General features: G+C 49.8%; 1 protein-coding gene across 1 annotated transcript in view; it reads left to right on the plus strand.

Moving 5' to 3' along the window:
• Nucleotides 1-727: 727 nt before the first annotated feature.
• Nucleotides 728-19,068, plus strand: part of LMX1A (LIM homeobox transcription factor 1 alpha) — a 159,555-nt gene continuing 141,214 nt past the window's right edge. The window contains exons 1-2 of the mRNA XM_049635243.1: nt 728-865; nt 3,196-3,382. Coding sequence (XP_049491200.1) covers nt 790-865; nt 3,196-3,382 — 263 coding nt within the window. The 5' untranslated portion in view covers nt 728-789. The remainder of the gene's footprint in view (nt 866-3,195; nt 3,383-19,068) is intronic.

Consider the following 19,068-nt stretch of genomic DNA (forward strand, 5'->3'; position numbering starts at 1 on the left):
CCACCAGGTAAGGAGGGCTGCGCGTTCCTGGGCTCCCGGCTCGGGCGGGCGTGTTTCGGAAAGTTGATTTGAAATGCATCCAAGAGTGAGCAGGGCCAGCCGCGGCTCCTCCCCGAGGCGACTTCTTCGCTCCTGCAGACGTTCCCGGCACCAGCCGACCGGCGGGAGGACCGCCCCGCGCGCCCCCAGCGGCTCTCCGCGCCCGGGGTCGGCGAGCAGGCGGGCGCGCTCCGGCTCGCTCTCTCGGCCCCTCCTGGGCCGGGGCAGGTGAGGGACGCCCCGGGCCGGGCCGGGCGCGGGCGGTTCACCTCGCAGTCCCGCGTGCCTGGGCCCGGCCCCGCGAGGGGAACACCCACCCCTTTTATTCCCCGTCTCCCCACGTCGCCGGGTTCCCGCAGAGCTGTCCCTGGGGCCCGCATTCGTATAGGTTGGGGCGGAGTCGGACTCGGGTTGGGAAACCTGGGGCTGGGGACGGGGTGGGTGTGTGTGTGTGGGGGGGGGAGGCAAGGGAAGGAGAAGCGCAGTCGGGGGGCGGAGGTCTAAGTACAAAACGCGTTGACTTCAAGTGAAATCAGATCAGTCAGAGCAGTTCGCGGTGACTCGTCTCTCTCCTCCCTCCCCACGTTTCTCTTGGCTGGACTCTACCCTCCCGGCTCATTCTGGTGACCCTGGACACTCCCTGCGTCCTTTCCCAGGAGTGCCGCTGCTGCGGGCTCCCGGTCCCAGAGGGCGCGGACCCCAGGAGCACCGTTTCCTCTCCTCTACAGGTCCTCCCGGCCCGGCCCGAACATGCTGGACGGCCTGAAGATGGAGGAGAACTTCCAAAGCGCCATCGAGACTTCGGCGTCCTTTTCCTCGCTGCTGGGTGAGTGTTCAGGCCGTGTGCCCCGGGTGCACCCTCTTTCCACCGGGCCCTGGCTCTGCAGCCCAGCTTTCCGGAACCGGGAGCCAGCGCCCGGCGTTCGGCGCTCAGTTGCGCCCACGCTCCGTCCGTCCGTCCGTCCATCCGTCTGTCCCTTCGGGTCCTTCCCACCCCAAACCGACGAGCCGCCCCAGGCCTCACGCGCGGGCCACCGAATTCCCCAAAGCCGCGAGGGGCGGGCGAGATTGCTCGCGGGCGTGAGTGGCAAGTGATTAAAGATACCCGGGGATGGATTTTTAATCACGGAGCTGATCGACATCTCATAAACGCCGTGCGCTTCTCCGAGGCCTAAGGGCGAGCAAAGGAAACCCGAGGCTCGGAGCGCCCAAGTTCGAGGCGGCTTCTGGTCCCCACCGACTCCAGCCCCAGTCCTCAGCCTCCGGCACGGCCCAAAGGCTTTTCCAGGCCGGTGGGCAGCGCAGCGCGGGGATTAGCCCGCGCCACAGGACCCTCGCCTCGGTTTTAATTAACTGGAGCCGGACCTCGAGGCCGGCGGGTTCCCCCTCTCGGCCCCCCCCCCCCCCCCCCCACCCCGCCTCCCCAATCCCTTCGCTGAGACCGCGGAGGAGCTGCGAGCCAAGGGCCTCAAAAGGGTGTCTGCACGCGAGGGTCTGGCTGATCTGAGGCCAAGGATTCTCAACCCCGCCTCTCACCCAGACCTTGGTGTTTTTCAGGTGTGGGTCGCGGGTGTTTTAATCTTTCAGCGGGAGAGATTTTCGTTCTGTCATTTAAAGCTCTTGCCTCTTTCCCTCACTCGGAACCGCTACAGCGGGGTGAAGGCGAGGAGGCAGTTCGCCTGGAGAAACCAAATCCAAATCCCTACTCCCCAGATGAAACGAAATCACGCGCGCTGCGCTCCCCTCTTTCAACCGCGCTTGCGGAAACTTCTCGGCTCCGTACAGCGTCGGAAGAGTGCGGGGATGGGGGGGGGGCGGGTTGCAGAGCTGGCATTGCCCTGGCACCTAGCGCCGGCGACTTTGTACCTACAGCGGGCGTCGCGGCTCGCAGGGGAGGGATTCGCCCCTCCCGGTTCACGGCGGCTCCCAACGTCCGGGTCCTGGCCCTGAATGCCGAGACAGGGCAGAAAGAATAGACCATTTTACAGTTGAGAACTATCTGGCTACTTTTCTTAGCCCTCCCTGCCGTGCCCCAACGCGACTGGCTCGACTCAGGAACTGGTGGCAGGATCCCCCAAGGGAAAAGCGACAGGAGTGTAGCAAGGAAATGGGGAAGGGTCAGGCCCTTTGGGACACCACGCGCAGGAGTATTGTTACCAGGGGACAAGGCCGCCTTTAAATAGCTGTGAAATGTGCCGACAAAGGCGGTAAGCGTTTCTCCATCCTAAAGAAGTACACTCCCTACCCAGCAAAAGAAAGGAACCAAACAGGCAAAAGTCCAAGGGGGTAGGGTAGAGAGGATTCCCCGTGCACGCGGAGTGGGTTTGGGGTGGGTGTTGCCCGCTCCAGCCGCAGCCCAGCACCCCCATCCCCGGAACTCCCCTGGCATCTCCGCGCCCTGCGTCCTTCCTCCCTTTTCCCTACTATTTTGATGCTTCTTAATTACATATGTGTGTGTATGTGTACATATATGTAATATACATATATATACATATACATATACACACATATATACAATTATATATATAAACCCCTCTGAAGTTTGTGTTTCAGCCAAGAGGCAGAAGTCTGGGGTTCATTGCTTTGAACAATACTGAGTTTGCCTGGAGGGAGATCGCATTTTTCTCCACGAATGATACTTTTTAGGAAGAAAATAAACAATCTTAAAAATTTCCCCCCAAACATAGGAGAGAATTGCGTTTTAGCAGAAGACAAAACCAGTCCCCCCAATTCTTTTTTAGAGACTCCCAGTTTTAATAATTGTCGAAAGAGACCAGCACAGTGAGTGACTTAATACTTACCTGATAAACCTGGGAGCGCAAAGGTATTTGCGGTCTAATTTTACTGGATGCACGCACATTTCCCCGACTACCTGGGCAGGTTTGATCTTTGAGGCCGCTTACTGATTCGCGCCCCCAACCTCGGAGAATTGGAACCTTCCCATGTAGTCGCTGTTTATTAGATACAACACTCGGTTTGATTTTCCTCTGTTCTCCAAAACTCGGTTTAGTGGTTTAGCAGGGGGCTTCGCAGGGTGGGGGACGCGGGGGAAATCGGCGGGTGTGGAGTGATCAGTGATGGGAGCCCGTCCCGGCCGCCTTTGGCCGGGATGCTGGGCCGGCGCGGTTGACCCGCCAACGTCTATTGCTGCTGTAGGCAGAGCGGTGAGCCCCAAGTCTGTCTGCGAGGGCTGTCAACGGGTCATCTCGGACAGGTTTCTGCTGCGGCTCAACGACAGCTTCTGGCATGAGCAGTGCGTGCAGTGCGCCTCCTGCAAAGAGCCCCTGGAGACCACCTGCTTCTACCGGGACAAGAAGCTCTACTGCAAGTATGACTACGAGAAGTAAGTGTCCGCGCCGCCGGAGCGCGCCCCCCAGACAGTCACCAGCCAGCACGGGAGCCTCGGGCCTCCTTTACCCCCATCCGCTTCCCGGAGGCTCGAGAGGCGCCCGCACACCCGGAGGCGCAGAAATCCCATCCACCCCCAGCTTGTTGTACACTCCCCGCGGCCGCGGGGCAGCGCGCCGGGCGCCCAGGCACCGCCCGGGCGGCGGGGGCGCGAGCGACGGCTCCCTCCACCGTGTGCTGGCCGGGTTTGCAGGCCTCGCGGGCTCCGACTCCGACTTGACGCACCTCCGTGGGGGCTCCCACCCCCACGAAGCCTGTTCCCGTCTCTCCCCTTCACGGGGGTGCCCCCGGGGCTGCCAGGAGCTCAGGTCTCCGCGCGGGTTCCCACGCCGCCTCACCCGCGTGTCCGCGCCGCGCACGAGATTCGGGAGAGCGGTGTTCATGCGGTGCTCCCCGGGTGCTCCCGCGGCTTCCGTGCCCCGCGCGGCGCGCGTTACCCGCTCGGCTTTGTCCACTGGCGGTCCGGACAGATTGGGCTCAGGGCGCTGCCGTCCCTCTGAGCTCCGCGCACACCCTGTGTGCCTTTTCTCTCACTGTCCCCGACCCTCCCGGCCCCGGTTCTCAAAAACTCTGGGGCGCAGGGGCAGTTAGGCCAGAAGCGGGGCCTGATTTGAGGCGCCCTCCTAGGTCCCGCATCTCCACCCCCCTCCCCCCACTAATTCCCTTGTGGGTGTGGATTGCAGCCTTGCAGCGGATTCAGTTCTCTCCTGCCCACGGGAACGTTCTAGTGTGTTTTGAGGAGAATTAGGCGGCAGGTATTTAAGAAAGTAGATTATTTTGAACCTAGATTTCTGTAATGCCTAAAGCCTGGATGCGGCAGGGAAGAGGGAGTTAGAAGGATTTCCTGGTTCTCACCAGGCAGGCCCGGAGTTGCTGAGTGGGTCCGTGGAGAGGGAACTACTTGGCCTTGTCACAATGGCTAGTTCATAGGGACACCGACTTCTCAAAGCTGCGCAGGGCGGCATCGGAGGAACGCAAAGCCGCCGAAACGCAGGCCTCTGTTTTTGCACACTAGGATTGGTATCTGTGAGTGAGCGGATGCGCGTGCGCGCGGAAAATTCCGCATTCGTTACTGGTGCATAAAAGGGGCCCGCACTACTGAGGATAATCAAGGGAGGGGCAGTGTGCATGAAGTGCAGTGTCTATCGTGTTGTTAAAAACGCAGTGAGGGGGGGCTGTGCAGAAATCTCCACGCAAGAACGACAAAACGGTGAGAACGAACACAGATCTTTTTTTTTTCCCCCCAGTGTTTCCTGGGCTATGAGGTTTACCAAAAACTGGCAACGCGTTTATACCCAGTGACCACACACACACAGTGTTTTTTCTGCCTCCCGGTGCTCCTTTGCCATAGTACATTTGAATTTCACCCTCACGTGGAAAGGGTACTGGGCATTCATGCTTGGAAAGATAACTTTACATTTGTTAGCCCTAAAAAGAAGACATGTTCGATGTGGGGTGAGTTGGACAATCCAGAAACGTATAAAGAAATGAAAACACACGGACCACTTTACAAAGTGGTAATTATGGTTAACATTTTTTAAAGAAGACATGCCTGTATCTGTTCTTGGTTGTCTGTTTGCTGCCAGGGTGTCTGAGTGAAAAGTGCAATTTTTGGGGAATTAAGCAGATTTTGCCCACAGAACTTCAAGTATCACCTTTGGATAAAGCTTCTGGTGCATTGCTGGATTCCCCCCGCCCCGCCCCCCGCATCTTGCTTTTCATCTAAAGGTTTTGGGATTGTGTAGACCCAATCTTTATCTTTCTGCTTATAGATTACTGAAATGTCCACATCCTTCAGGCACAACACTAGCGAACTCAAAACTATTGGAGCTTAGGAAAGGATTTGGGTTGTGAATTTCTATTCTGTTTGTTAAAAAAAAAAATCACGAATCAAAGAAGGCCTGAGGGTCAACACAGCTGTCTGGCCAGTCAGATCTTCTTTAAGGAAGTCAGGCTGTGTCAAGAGGGGAAGAAACAGTTGTTGTAAAGTACTTAACACAACAATGTCCCTTCCATTTCAGCCCCCAGGTTTGGCCTCCGTTTGGGCTTATTAGCCCACTAGGGTCAGTTCTCCCCTCACAGCTATTTCTGCAAAGGGAAAATTGCAGGGATCAGCTTGCCAGCTGTTGGCCAGAACCAAGGCGATTTTGTAAAGGGGTGCGAGCTGCATTGTTGGGAGAGACGTTGGTGTTACGATGAGGGATTTTAATTTTAACTTTAACATATTTTCCGGAAACACAGACGTCAGAGTGGGGTTGCTTGTACTCTTTAACTCACGGCACGCTGTCAGCACTGGTCTGTGCCTACCCCTCAATTTCTTTTCTTTCTTTCGCTTTTTTCTTTTCTTTTCTTCTCTTTTCTTTTCTTTTCTTTTCTTTTTTTTAGGATGAGGATTGTTTCTCCTCTGTTCTCCATCCCAATCCCATTCTTCTTCCAACAAAATGGGGTTTTAACATGTCTGATGATCTGAATGGCATTCGCACGCAGGGTAGTTGCTGTAGGAGAGGAAAGAGGTTGGTGTATTTGTTTCAGAATGTGGCTCAAGACAAAGTCCTTTATTCAGCAAGCTGTTTTCAGGCTTCACTAGGTAAGTCCCCCGGCTGCCTCGGTGGTGAGAGGCTCTGAGATTGGATCTTAGAGCTGCCTTCAGGGGGCTTGCAACCCAGCCCTTTGGCCTTCTGTATTCTATCAACTTTCCCAGAAGCCTCTCCTAAGTGCAAACTAGGTGTTGCCTAGAAGCTCTCTGGCACGACCAGATCTTTATCCTCCAGAGGGACCATTCCGTTTCAGATGCTCCTCGCGAGACAGTCACAGAGAACACTTTTCCTCTTTAATAAATAGATACTTAAAAACAGTTTTGCCCTTTTGGGCCAACGGGGAGGAAAATGAGATGGGAGAGAGGTGGTGGGACAGCATGGGGGTCAGCGAGGAAGCATGTCATAAAAACACAGATCGGGCAGTGCCCTGCTCTCCAAATCCACAAGTTTGAGTGCTTTTCCTACACCTTAAAATGAAAGCGTGTACGTATAGCTCACGTGCAGTCTTCAGAGAAGGTCACAGACATAATATTAAAGCGAGTTTATTATATTTATTTTGGCCATTTGTGCATTTCTGGCTGTGGGGCAGTTTTGCATTTGAATTATGAGCCCCCCCTCTTCTCGATGTCAGGTGGCCAGCTAGAAAGTGGAAATTCTACCCTGTCAACTAGCTGTTGCACCTTCTTGGTGTCAAACACCAAATTTGTCTAATTAAAAAAAAAATGGAATTGACAATGGCAACCTTAGACACAGCCATTCATTTAAAACTTCGGGATGTTTTGCTAAATATTTGTCTCATACATTATGACACCCTTAGGAATCATTTATCTTCTGATCATCCAAAACAAATACATTTAGAGAATTGGTGGAGCTGTACTAAGCAATATAAAACACAAGGGTACTCTATAGGTGTGGACGTTTAAAAACTGAATTCAACTGTTTTCAGCGTTCCTGAAAGTTAGCAGACAACCAAAATATTTTCCAGCCTAGGGGACTTCTATTTATATAACTGTTGTTCCCTATTTAACTGAGTCCTCTATGATCTGGGTAGTTTGGAGTTTTCCCTGAATTTGTTCCAAACAAATAGTGTAGTCGGACTTTAGCTGGAGACAGAAGAGGCTGCTGAATCACGGGAATGTGGTAATACAATAGATAATTAAGCCTTCTGGAAGGGATCCCACATTTAAATCAAGTTTATATTGTTTCTTTCATGTGCCTGGCAGCTCGGTGCGTCAGCCGGGGCCCTCTCCTCTCACATATGAAGTTTATCATTATCCCTTAGATTGTTCTGGACATCCTAGGAGCAGTGTGGGATAGCTGCTGTCATCAGAGCTGTTCTCATAACATCGCAACTCCTCGCATGTCAGCAAATCCCAGGCCTTGGGAGACCTTTCCTCAGAGGGCCGCGCCATGTTTTCTCCCCTTTCTTGTGGAGCGGACCAATTTTCTGAAGACAGGGACTGAAATGGGACAAAGTGGATATCACGTTTAGAGCTTTCCCCGTACCTTGCCTTCGACCTGCTGATTGGCAGGTCCTCAGGAAAAAAAAAATGGCTGAGGTAATGAGCTCTATTAGGACCAGTAATGAACTAATTCTGCATTTTATCAAGGTAGCGTAGGATGTGTGTGTGTGTAGGGAGGAGAATTAGTGTGGTTTTATGACTGGGACACGACTTGGAGATCAAAATTGGGCATGCAGTTCCTCATAAAAGGAGCCTACTGATGAAATTACAGAGGCAATTGTTAGGGTTTTTTTTTTTTTCTCTCCGCACTTTATCTTTTGTTGGCCCCACTCCTGGCATAATAAAATATAAGGAATATAAAAATCAAACACAGCGAGGTAATAAATTGATGTCTGCATTAAATTGCAGGGCGGTTTTAGCTCGGGATAAGCACCGTCCATGGGCTGTGGTATGTGTTGGTACAGGCCGCGTAATCTCTTTTTTTTTATTTCAAGGGTGATTGGAAACAGTCCTTGCTTAGAGGTGCTTTCTCTTTTTATATGTATTGGTCCCTGGGTAGGGCTTCCTTGGAATCTAAGACCTAACATTTTGAAATAAAATTAGACAGCACAAGTAGATATTAATAGTATTCTGGGAATTAGATATGAACATTGCTTTTCAGAGTAGGTTATGGGATTCTTTTGATCCTTAAGTGCGTGGAGCACATTATAAAAAGTTATGTATCCGATCCAGTTCTACTCACTCTGGAGTCCTGGGACTTTTGTCATCCACCTGGGCAAGGGATTGCTTTTGCTTTCAGATTTTAGGGACAAGAGCTTTCCTGAAAGTTCATTGCTTGCCTTGCTTTTCGGTTTCATTTTTCTTATTTGCAACCTTTGTATTAACCAAGATCCCATGACTGATTTTGGAGGAGCCTCGTCATCGTTGCTTTTTAATTCGGGAAAAATTGCTTTGGAGATAATGAGCAGGTGCCTGTTTCTCTAACGAGAACGATTCCATTTCTTAAATTATCAGCCTATGATTTTTTACGGTCAAAGAAATTATTTGGGTCACAGTGTTTACAAGTGAGCAAAGAGATGAGGATTTAAAATGCTCGTTATGTTTTCAGAACTTTGTTGAAGCTTCTTAGAGTAAATGCATGTGCAAAATGCCATTGTTGGATCATATCAAGTGCAAAATAACACCCATACTGAATCCCGTTAACTTGATTGTTAGGTACGCTTGTACAACACTAGGAAAAAAATGTGCAATCACATGGAAAGATTTGAAAATAATTTCTGCTGTGGGGCGCCTGGGTGGCTCAGTCAGTTAAGCATCTGCCTCTTGGTTTTGGCTCAGGTCATGATCTCACGGGTTCGTGAGTTTGGGCCCTCCCCCACCCCTCTTCAGGCTCTGGGCTGGCAGCATGGAACCTGCTTGGGATCCTCTCTCTCCCTCTCTCTCTGCCCCTCCCCGACTCATGCTGTCTCTGTCTCTTTCGAAATAAAGAAATAAACTTAAACAATATTAAAAATAATATCTGGGGGTGGTGTCGGGGTGGCTCAGTCGGTTGAGCATCTGACTTCGGCTCGGGTCATGATCTCACGGTTCTTGAGTTTGTGCCCCACATCGGGCTCTGTGCTGACAGCTCACAGCCTGGAGCCTGCTTCGGATTCTGTGTCTCCCTCTCTCTCTGCCCCTTCTCCCTTGTGCTCTGTCTCTCTCTCTCTCAAAAATAAACATTAAAAAAAGAAACAAAAAAAATAATTTCTACCATAACTATGAAATCAGCCCTATTTTAGTGCTTTTCTTTTCTTTTCTTTTCTTTTTTTTTTTTTTAATATTTTTCCAATGTGGATTTTGCAGTGCCCTTCTGCGTCTTCAGAGGGAGGTTCTTAGGAAGACACTTGTGGGCTGGGATGAGAGGACTGGGGGCTTCTGGGCTGGAAGTGCCCCTCTCACTCTCTGCACAGAGCAAGGGGCTCCTCTTTTTCTCCCCCCTAGGAATACCTGGGTTTTTCTGTAAGTCTCTTAGTGACGTGTAGGACAGCACTATTGGCTGCAGCCCTTTCAGATCTGGTTTGGGAAAGTTGGTGATTTCAGGAGCAAAATGTAGAAACGGTTCTGATCTCATTGGAGGGCAGAGAAAAGAGGCCCTTACCTCCTGTGTGCCTGTTTTGCTGGAACCTACAGGAAAACTGGCTTGGTGCACCTTAGGATTTACAGTGCCTCCTTAGTCTTTTTTTTTTTTTTTTTTAATTTTCTTTTTTAACATTTATTTATTATTGACAGACAGAGAGACACAGAGCATGAGCAGGGAAGGGGCAGAGAGAGGGGGAGACACAGAATCCGAAGCAGGCTCTAGGCTCTGAGCTGTCAGCACAGAGCCTGACACGGGGCTCGAACTCACAAACCGTGAGATCGTGATCTGAGCCGAAGTCTGTCGCTGAACCAACTGAGCCACCCAGGCGCCCCACCTCCTTAGTCTTTTTGACTAGCATGAGGTGGGACGCTTTCATCAGTTTATCACAATTAGAATTAGTTACGTTACTGCTGCCCAGTGTCGGCTGCCGTTTTGTGTCTCTTTGTCATATATTAAATGACACTCAGCCAACTGTCTTGCTGAAATGAAGCGAACACCTTCCAAATGTCAAATTGTTATTTTAGTCAAGCACAATTATCTGTCTCTATATTTTTAACCAAGACGAAATTAATAAAATTGCTGTGGCCCTGGCATTAATTAGCAGGAGGATTAGATCTGTATCGGCTAAAAAGGAGGTGTAAACACCGTAATCTTGCTACATGTTTGTTTTCACACTCCTGAAAATAAATAAAATGAGACTTAGGGTAGGGATTAAGTTTCTTTTGGCATTAGACAGCAGATTCAATTGGAATGCGGCAGAAACACTGAAGTATTAGTGAGGACATTATGGAAGGAATCAAACTGGGGCCCTGCATCGGCTTCCCACCTTGTGTGTCTGCTTAGTCCCATCACAAATAACCCCATCTGGGTAGTTAGAAAAGATTTTGAAAACCTACCTCTGTGCTGTTCTCCTCGGTGGTGAACCAGGGCAGCTGAGTCACCTGTGGAGCCCGGCTGGCCTGCTTGGATTAGCCAGAAGAGAAGGAAACCATTGCCAGATTCCCCATGAGCGCACCATCATGTCGTAACAACTAAAAATACAAAACGGACCATGCTTTTCCTAGTCCTTGAGCTAAAGCTCCGCGAAGGAGTTAGTCTGGTCTCTCCCAGCCTTTCGAGATTCTAGTTTGGGGGATCCTATTTTTGGATAACAGCAAATATGTCTGGCTTTTGTGACTCCAGTGTCTCCCCACCCTGTTAGGTTTGCGTTTTATCATTATTATCCTATCACGGACCAGCCCTGATAGATGCCTGGCCACTATGGATCGGCCTACCTTGCCTGACAGGCCCAGTTAAACTCTGTGCATGTAACACATATCTGTAGCATCCAGCATTGCTGGGATTGGACCGCATGCTCTATCTAGCGTTCACATCTGGCCCCGTCCCATCCTGCCTCCCCCTCACTCCCCTATGCCCTGTGGAATTCTAGTAACTTGACTCTTGCCAGCATCAGATATTACTTAAATACCATCTCATCAACTGCCTCATTTTTTTCTCTCCCCCGCCGCCCAACCCCCAGGCCACCCTTATGGACCATTGGTCCTCTTTTGATTTGCTCACTTGGAGGAAAGTAATCAGTCTTCTGGACATAAAAGTCCTAGTCCTGTCACACGGCCACCCAGTTACGGACCAGGGCTCAGCTCAGTAGTTGGCAAGGGGCGTAACCCTCAGGTTTGCATGATCCCATGACCATTGCTCTTTGGGTGACCATTTAGGGGCCCCTGACCATCTGCTGAGTGTGCCTGGTGCCTCCGTGGATGCCGCCTTATGCCCTGGCACTCTAAATGGATGTTTTTGGCGGGTCAGAGAGAAGCCGGTTAGGATTGTGATGGGATGTACAAGCACCGCCCCTCGTCTGCTTCTTTCTGCTTCTCTGCACGTGGCGCTTCTCCAGCCTGGAAGGAAACATCCTTTATCTCTTGAGCACCAGGTTCTGCTGCTGCTGCTGCTGTGGGGACGGATCTTTCCCGCAGCCCCCTCTCCAGATCTATGGCCCTTCAGCTACACCACAGCCACGCCTTGACTCACAGTTGTGGTGCCTCCTCCCTATGGAGCCTCAGGAACCTTTAAAAGGATTTTTGAAAACAAAACAAAACAAAACACCCCCTCCTGAACTCCAGATTAGCCTCTTAAGCTCATTAAAGTTCCTTTAAATACCAAAATGTTGGGCTCCTGGGGACTATCCCCCCAAACCATATTTTCATTCTTCACATTGTTGTCATTCACTGTGCAGCAGATCAAGGGCAGCTCCCTCTGGGCCCAGAAACGGTCCCCTCTCTCTCTGCAGGAGGGTCCAAATATGTCTTTGTCTGAGTACTCGAATAGCCTGAACCTAACTAAGTATGAGCCGATGCCAGCTTGGCCTGGGGCCCCCAGCTCCACGCTGGAGAGGAGGTTGGTGTCTTTGGGGATAAGATGGGGCCCCACGAGGGGAATGGGCAGGTGAATGGAGAAGACGTGGCTTGTACAGTTTTCAGGAGCTTGGTAGCCACTGGGCCCCTCTCCCAGTCACTGGGGAGAACCAGGATGGATGAGTGCTCCAATGGCCCAGATTGAAAGGACTTCCCTCGTCCTGGAGAACGAGGCTGGCTTTGGGAGCCCTCTTTCTGGGATCCAGTAGAAACGCCAGAGCCCAGTTTCTGGACCGTCACAGTTCAGAGGTGGGTTTTTAGGGCCCTACCTGCCTTTTGCTCGATGCTCTCCCCTTTACTTTAGCCTCTTTTCCAACAAGCCTCCATAATACACCCACCCCCTCTCTGTCATTTCAGGCTTCCTTCCCTAAAGCTGGCTCTTGGGGAGAGCTTTCTGGTTTTGACAGTGGAACAAATCCTTTTTAACATAACCATCGAGAGTTTCCTCCCCTGCTGCTGGCTCCTCTCACCCCTTCTCCTCCTGCCCCTCCTCACATTGTAACAGGGATTCCTTTGTACACACAGACAGTCATGGCCGCCATCTTCACAGGGATACGGGCACAGCTCCTCAGAGATGAAAACCAGTCGGCAGTGCCATGAGGTATACTTTGGAAACCCAGAGGGGAAGAACATTCCAGAAGACCCTCCCTTGCATTTCTTTGGCAGGAGTGTTGCTTGGTCCCTGTGTCTCTCTTTCCCTTGGGGCTCTGTGCACCTGGCCTCCCTAGATTCAACCAGAGCACTAGTGACACAAGCCCATTTTCAGGATCTCAGCTCAGTCTTTCCTTCTTGCCTATCTTGTGCTGTGAACCCATCTAGTGACCTTTTAAATTTCATATTATCCTGTGTACAGGCTAGAGCCTGGTCTTGGCTGTCAAAGTGGGCAGGATATTATAAAATAATGCACGTTGGGATGTACATGAGAATGTGATATTCTTTCAAAGATACTTTTTTAACTCGAAGGGTGTTCGTTCAAAAAGGAATGACTATCTTTCAGTAGAATTTTAGGTCATAGAACGGGACCAGTATATGGAGATAATTTTGGGCAGAAAGCAAATACTGTAACACTTTGTAGGGCGCCGTCCTGTTTGTCTGTATGTAAGGCTGGGCTGTGATTACACACCCACTCCTTTTCTTCTGGGTTTTGTTTTCTCCATGCTCTGCTGTTGGTTGAGGTCCTCCATTTCAGAAGTCCATATCCATAGATGGAAGGGGTTGGACAGGTGGCTATGGATGGTTTGGCCACTGCACAGCTCCCTCCATTACTGGAAGAATAATTGGGCACACATGTCCTACTGGCAAGAGATGTCTAAGCCACAACGTCCTTATCTGTATGAAGGAAGACGCTAACAACCTCATAGTGTTATTGTGATAATTAAATCAGAAAAAGAATAGGAAAAGCTTTTTGGTAAAATAAAGAGAGCTATACAAGTTGGGTATTACTGTTGATTTTTTTTTTTTTTTATGTGAGTCAATTAATACAGATTCTCAGGAGCTGTGCAGGACAGCCCTGTGTGGATTAGTGGCTAAGAGCATAGATTGTGGACACAGGGTATCTGGGATCAAATCCTTGCTCTGTTAACTCACTAGCCCCTTCCTTGTATGAAGGTCTTAACTTTCTCTGTTCCTGTTTTCTCTCTCTAAAATGGGGATAATGATAGTACCAACCTCATGGGGTCATTTAGGATTATTTATAAAGCGTGCAGGTCAGTGTTTTTCTCATAGGAAGTGCCATAAAGGGGTGTGTTACGAAAAGTGTATCCTTTTCTGTTTCTTTTTAAGATTTTTTTCATGGTTAAGCAATCTCTACACCTAACGTAGGGCTGAAACTCACAACCCTGAGATCTAGAACAACACGCTCCACTGACTGAGCCGGCCAGGAGCACAACCTCTTCTTTGACATTTTGGAAGAGCCTTCACGTGTATTATCTGTACTGGACCTCACAACAATTTTAAAAGTTAGATAAGAAGAGGTGTTTTTTTTTTTTTTTTTTCCTCCCCCTGCATTTTATAGCCGAGGAAACTGAGGCTCAGGGTTTAAGAGCTTGCCTAAGGTCACACCGTTGGTAAAGAGGGAAGCTGGGATGCTGTCCCCAGCCGCTGACTCCTGGTCCAATGGCCTTTCCTCTAAATCACACCATCTGCTGCTTGAATTCTGGTGTGCACACCCCAGTGAGATCACAGTTCTCAGTTTGTCCTGTTGAACCAGCTCTTGGAAAACAAGTCCCCACCTGCTAGATACTGAAGCTTTCAGGCAGCCTTCTGACGGTCAGCTGTTTATAGATTCCCTGGCTTTAAAGGAAGTTTTCTGGATTTGGGGATGGCCTGTGTGTGTGTGTGTGTGTGTGTGTGTGTGTGAGAAAGCTGCTAGGGTACACCCATCACTCCTGTTTATCAAACTCCACACACACAGAGCTGTCCTGCCCCCATCCTTTCTTGGCCTGGCCCATCTGCATTGGTTGCCATTTTTCTCTAAGCTTAGCTCTTCTTCCCCACCGGAAGAATGACAAAAAGGCAGACAAGCATCCATTTTCCTTCTCTCCCGCTCCCAGAGTTTGCTATTGGTGGCTTGTTCTGGGAGCCTGTCTGCACATTTGGCAGCAGAACTGTTAAATATCAGATCTGGAGCCTTCCAAACATAACTTCCATTGGGACTAGCCAACAGCTGTCCATCCATTCCTTGGATAACCCTCTTCCAAGGTTTCTCCTGAACTGTGTTGTATTTCCAAGCAAGCCCCGGCCTCAGCTAGAAAAGATCCCGCTGTGTCCTGGTAGGAGGCTGATTTTCAGAATTGTTGACTGCGTCTTGTTTATTACTTGGCCTGGCCGGATTAAAACAGGGATCATGGAATCTCTTTAAGGAAATTAAATATTCCTGTATGGTATTATTTCACTTGCCAGGGCGGACACTGGGTTCATTTAAAACTAGTTCCAGGATTTTTAGAGGGATGGAATGTATGTCTGAATTTAATCTCTGTAAACTGGCATTCGATGAGACTAGAGGGCTCAGGTACTACATGAGTAACTGCATGCATTTTACCGAGTTGTATGTGAATTTCTCAAATTGAAAATTAAACGAAATGTTATAAGCAGTTGGTTCATTAATTAAATAAATCACTCATTCACTTAATCAGACAGACTTATTAAAGTCCTCTATGTGCCAGGTATGTAAAAAGTGAGTAAAATGAAGCACTGATGTATTAACAATCTAGCAGAGACCGTTTGGAGACATAAATTAAACAGATGCATAAGAGAAGAATAAGATTGTTTTGAGAGAGGCGTGGCCCGTAGGACAGAGAACTAACTTAAGCCCCTTGGTTCCATTACTCTGTGCCATTCATTATCTTCGTAGAGCTTATCACAATATGAAGTATATTATTTGTTGCTTTATTGTCTATGTCACTGGGTCTTAAACTCTGTGAGGGCAGGGACCTTCCTGTTTTTGTTTCGTGTTTTGTTTCTCAATTCCCATGTCTCCAGCATCTTGCACAGTATTTGACACAGAGTAGGCATTAGACAAATATGTGTTGTTTGCATGGAGAAGTTAATCAGTGGGTGACTTCCTTGGGGGTGTTGTAAGAGCTTCATGGAAGAGGGGACAGACAAGAAACCAATAAATAACGGGCATATTTCAAGTTGTGGTCAGCACCAAGGAGGTGATGACCGGTAGATAGTAATACAGAACCAAGGGACACCAGGCTTGTGGATATAGTATCCTATAAGTCACAAGAAGAGGGGAGTGCCCAAGGGGAGGCCACACAGAATGAGAAGACCACTGGCGTTTCAAGAAGCCTATCTGTGGTGGGATGGCAGAGGCAAGAAAGAATGCTAGAATGAGTGGGGCTTTAGAAGACAGGGCAGTGGTGGGGACTTTCCAAAAGTAGGGCTGCCTGTTTGGTCTTGGAATTGGAGTCATTGATAACCTTATCAAGGGTAGTTTCTCGGGGCGCCTGGGTGGCTCAGTTGGTTGAGTGTCGTCCGACTCTTGATTTTGGCTCAGGTCATGATCCCAGGGTGGTGGGATCAAACCTTGTGCCAGGCTCTGCACTGAGCGTGGAGCCTGCTTGAGATTCTCTCTCTGTCTGTCTGTCTGTCTCTCTTTCTCTGCCTCTCCCCTGCTCACTCACGCTCTCTCTCTCTCTCTCGGAAAAAAAGAGTAGTTTCATCAGAGGCATAGAAGGGATGGGACAACATTTTAATGGGCTGTAGAGTAAACAGTAGTTGAAGGGAGTGATATGGCCAGTTCTTCTGAGAAGGTGGACAGCAGAAGAAGGATCAGAAGGAAAAAAAGGCAGTACCTGGGGTGGAGCGAGAATGAGGGGAAGGTGTTGTAGGATGGGCTAGTTCTGAGCCTCCTTGATGACTAAGATGAGGTTAGCTGGGAAAAGGAGGAGGTTGGGGATCCAGGAGAGTGAGGGGCATCCAGTTGACAAAGGAGAAGCTTGGGAAAGGGGCAGGGATGCATGTGGGGCATGGTGTCTGGCCCCACTCTCCTCTTTTCCAACCGTTGATTCCCTTTGTCCTTTTGTGCCCTTCTCTGTGAATTAGCTGGAAGTGACACCCCAGAACAGAGGCCGACAGAAGGTGGGTCTGTTTTCTGTCACTCCTCAGGTAGCCACCGTCGCTTCCCACATTGCTTCCTTCCCAAGGCCACTCTGGTTCATGGGCTTGCGGTGGGTGCCGAGTAAGGCTCCAGCCTGTGTCCTTCTTTTTCAGACACGAGTTGTCTTAGTGTGAGCCGCCCTCATCTATCATTTCTCTGTCTCCGCTCCTCATCAGTCAGAACTCCATTTGGTTACAGTGTGGTCCAAGGTCTGCTCCGTGCGGTTGGCTCCCCGGGACAGGTGTGCAAGCCTCCCCAGGCCTGGAGCTGGGCATCTGTGCTTGGCACCTAGACCCTCCACATGCCTGGCAGTTGAAGGGCCTTTGCTTGCTGATACTCGGGAGAAACCCGAAGAGAAGAGCATCCAGGATGGGGGCGCTGTCCTCCTTGTTGGCCATGGCGGCCCGGTCTCTCCACCTGGCCATCGCTGATCATGGTCTCATTCACATGATTGGTTGGTGTGTTAACTTAGACTGGAGACTAGAGTGAGCTGGAAGACAGCGGTGGGTTTTTTCCCCCAGAATCCTTCAGCCATAATCCTACCTTTGGCTGGGTGGGCCTGGGCAAATCACTTGATCTCTTTGAAATTTTACGGTTTGCCCCAGTGCCTTGACTTTGAGCTCCCTGACGCGTGGAGCATGGTCACAAACTGTCTGAGGTGTGCAGTGAGGGAGGGGTAACGTTTTTGAGAGAGAGCAATGTATAAGGTTCGGTACAAATCGCTCCTTGGGTCTCGGGCTGTCACACCCCTATGACCTTAGGGACGAAAAGGTGAGGGTCATGAGGGGCTAGACCCCTCAACTTAGTAGAGGACTAAACTAAAACTGATGCTACCAAGGAAGCTGAGTATTTTTCAACGGCCCTGCCTCTGTGGCCAGTCAATTCGGTGGGAAAAGTCAGTGACAGGTCATTTGATATCATAGCTACTCAGCTGATTCATAGAATGAATTTTTCTGCTTGTCAGCCGGTTGCCGCGCTTGGTTTAGACCGAGCTCCTCACTGCTAGAAGGGAACACGGTGTGGAGAGCTGCAATACAAATTTCGATGCTTCATGATGTATCATTTTTTCAATTTCCCTGTTGACAGTTAAAGAGCAGGGGCCAAATGGACTGCATTCTTTTAATGGACACCGTGGGATTGTTGGAAAGCCATTAGTAGCCAAGCCTAGTTGATATCAGCTCAGGTGAATGCTCTTCCTCACTGGCCCCTTTCCCTCAACTCAATTATTAAAGGATTACAGGACTTCCCCAATGAGCTCCCTTAAAAATTTAATGATGTACAGTGTTGCAGGGGTCGAACTGTTACGATGCAGTGATTCAGCTTTGTCCTGATACTGCCGGTGAATCAGAGAGAAGAGAAGGTTCCAAAGCTCACACTACCTGTAATATGGTAAGACCCACCAGCAGTAAAGTCACATGCTGTGGCGTCTAGGCAGCTCATATCCCTGACTTTTTGCCAGATTGAGCCAATTTCTGTGGACAGGATGGAGGGAGAATACGTCCTGCCTGTGGTCTTCCGTCCAGAGAGGACTTACTCTTTCCCAGGTTTGAATAGTGTTTTTAGGAGAAGCTAATGGAGAGATATGTATTTAAGGGGTCATTTTGTTCTCAGGGGTCACTTTTGGCCTTCTTGAACATGAAGCATGGGCTTTGCGTTGCCCTTCTGCTTTTGTTTTCTTTTTGTTAAGGTTTATTCATTCTTCAGAGACAGAGAGAGACAGAACACGAGTGGGGGAGGGGTACAGAGAGAGGGAGACACAGAATCTGAAGCAGGATCCAGGCTCCGAGCTGTCAGCACAGAGCCCGACGCGGGGCTCGAACTCACGAACTGTGACATCATGACCTGAGCTCAAGTCGGCCGCTTAACCGACTGAGCCACCCAGGCACCCCTTGAGTTGCCCTTGTTCTGGGGGGGGGGGTAGTAATACACACACACGTGTGTGACACACTGTCCCTTGTATATCTGGGGATATGCATATGCGAGATCACTGGACCAAGTCAGAGGTGTAACCTGTGGCGGGAGAACAGAGTCACCCCTTTTTAGTTTCTGTGGGGACCCAACCCATGTCCTCAGACTCATCAGCATCAGTGGATAAATAGTGAGCTGACAGCCCCGAGGAAGCTTCAAATCCGTGGACATCAGTGCACAGTGAGTGTTCTGGATGTGCGGGTCGGGTCTGCATTGGGGATGCAGCGAGGGGTGAGTGGCTGGCACTTTCCAGGTTGGTGGCACCTGTCTTAAGTGCCATGTCTCCATGTACCTCACTGACAGCCTAGTTGATGAACCAGCATTTAGAAGCCTCTATCTCAAGGGTTATTTCTAATTTTAAAGCCCTATTTCGTATAGGATCTCCTGTTTTCTTTTTCCCTTCCTTCCTTCCTTCCTTCCTTCCTTCCTTCCTTCCTTCCTTCCTTCCTCCTTTTCTTTCTTTCTTTCTTTCTTTCTTTCTTTCTTTCTTTCTTTCTTTCTTTCTTTCTTTCTTTCC

Source organism: Panthera uncia, chromosome F1, assembly GCF_023721935.1.
Source record: "Panthera uncia isolate 11264 chromosome F1, Puncia_PCG_1.0, whole genome shotgun sequence".
In the NCBI taxonomy this organism is placed as follows: Eukaryota; Metazoa; Chordata; class Mammalia; order Carnivora; family Felidae; genus Panthera; species Panthera uncia.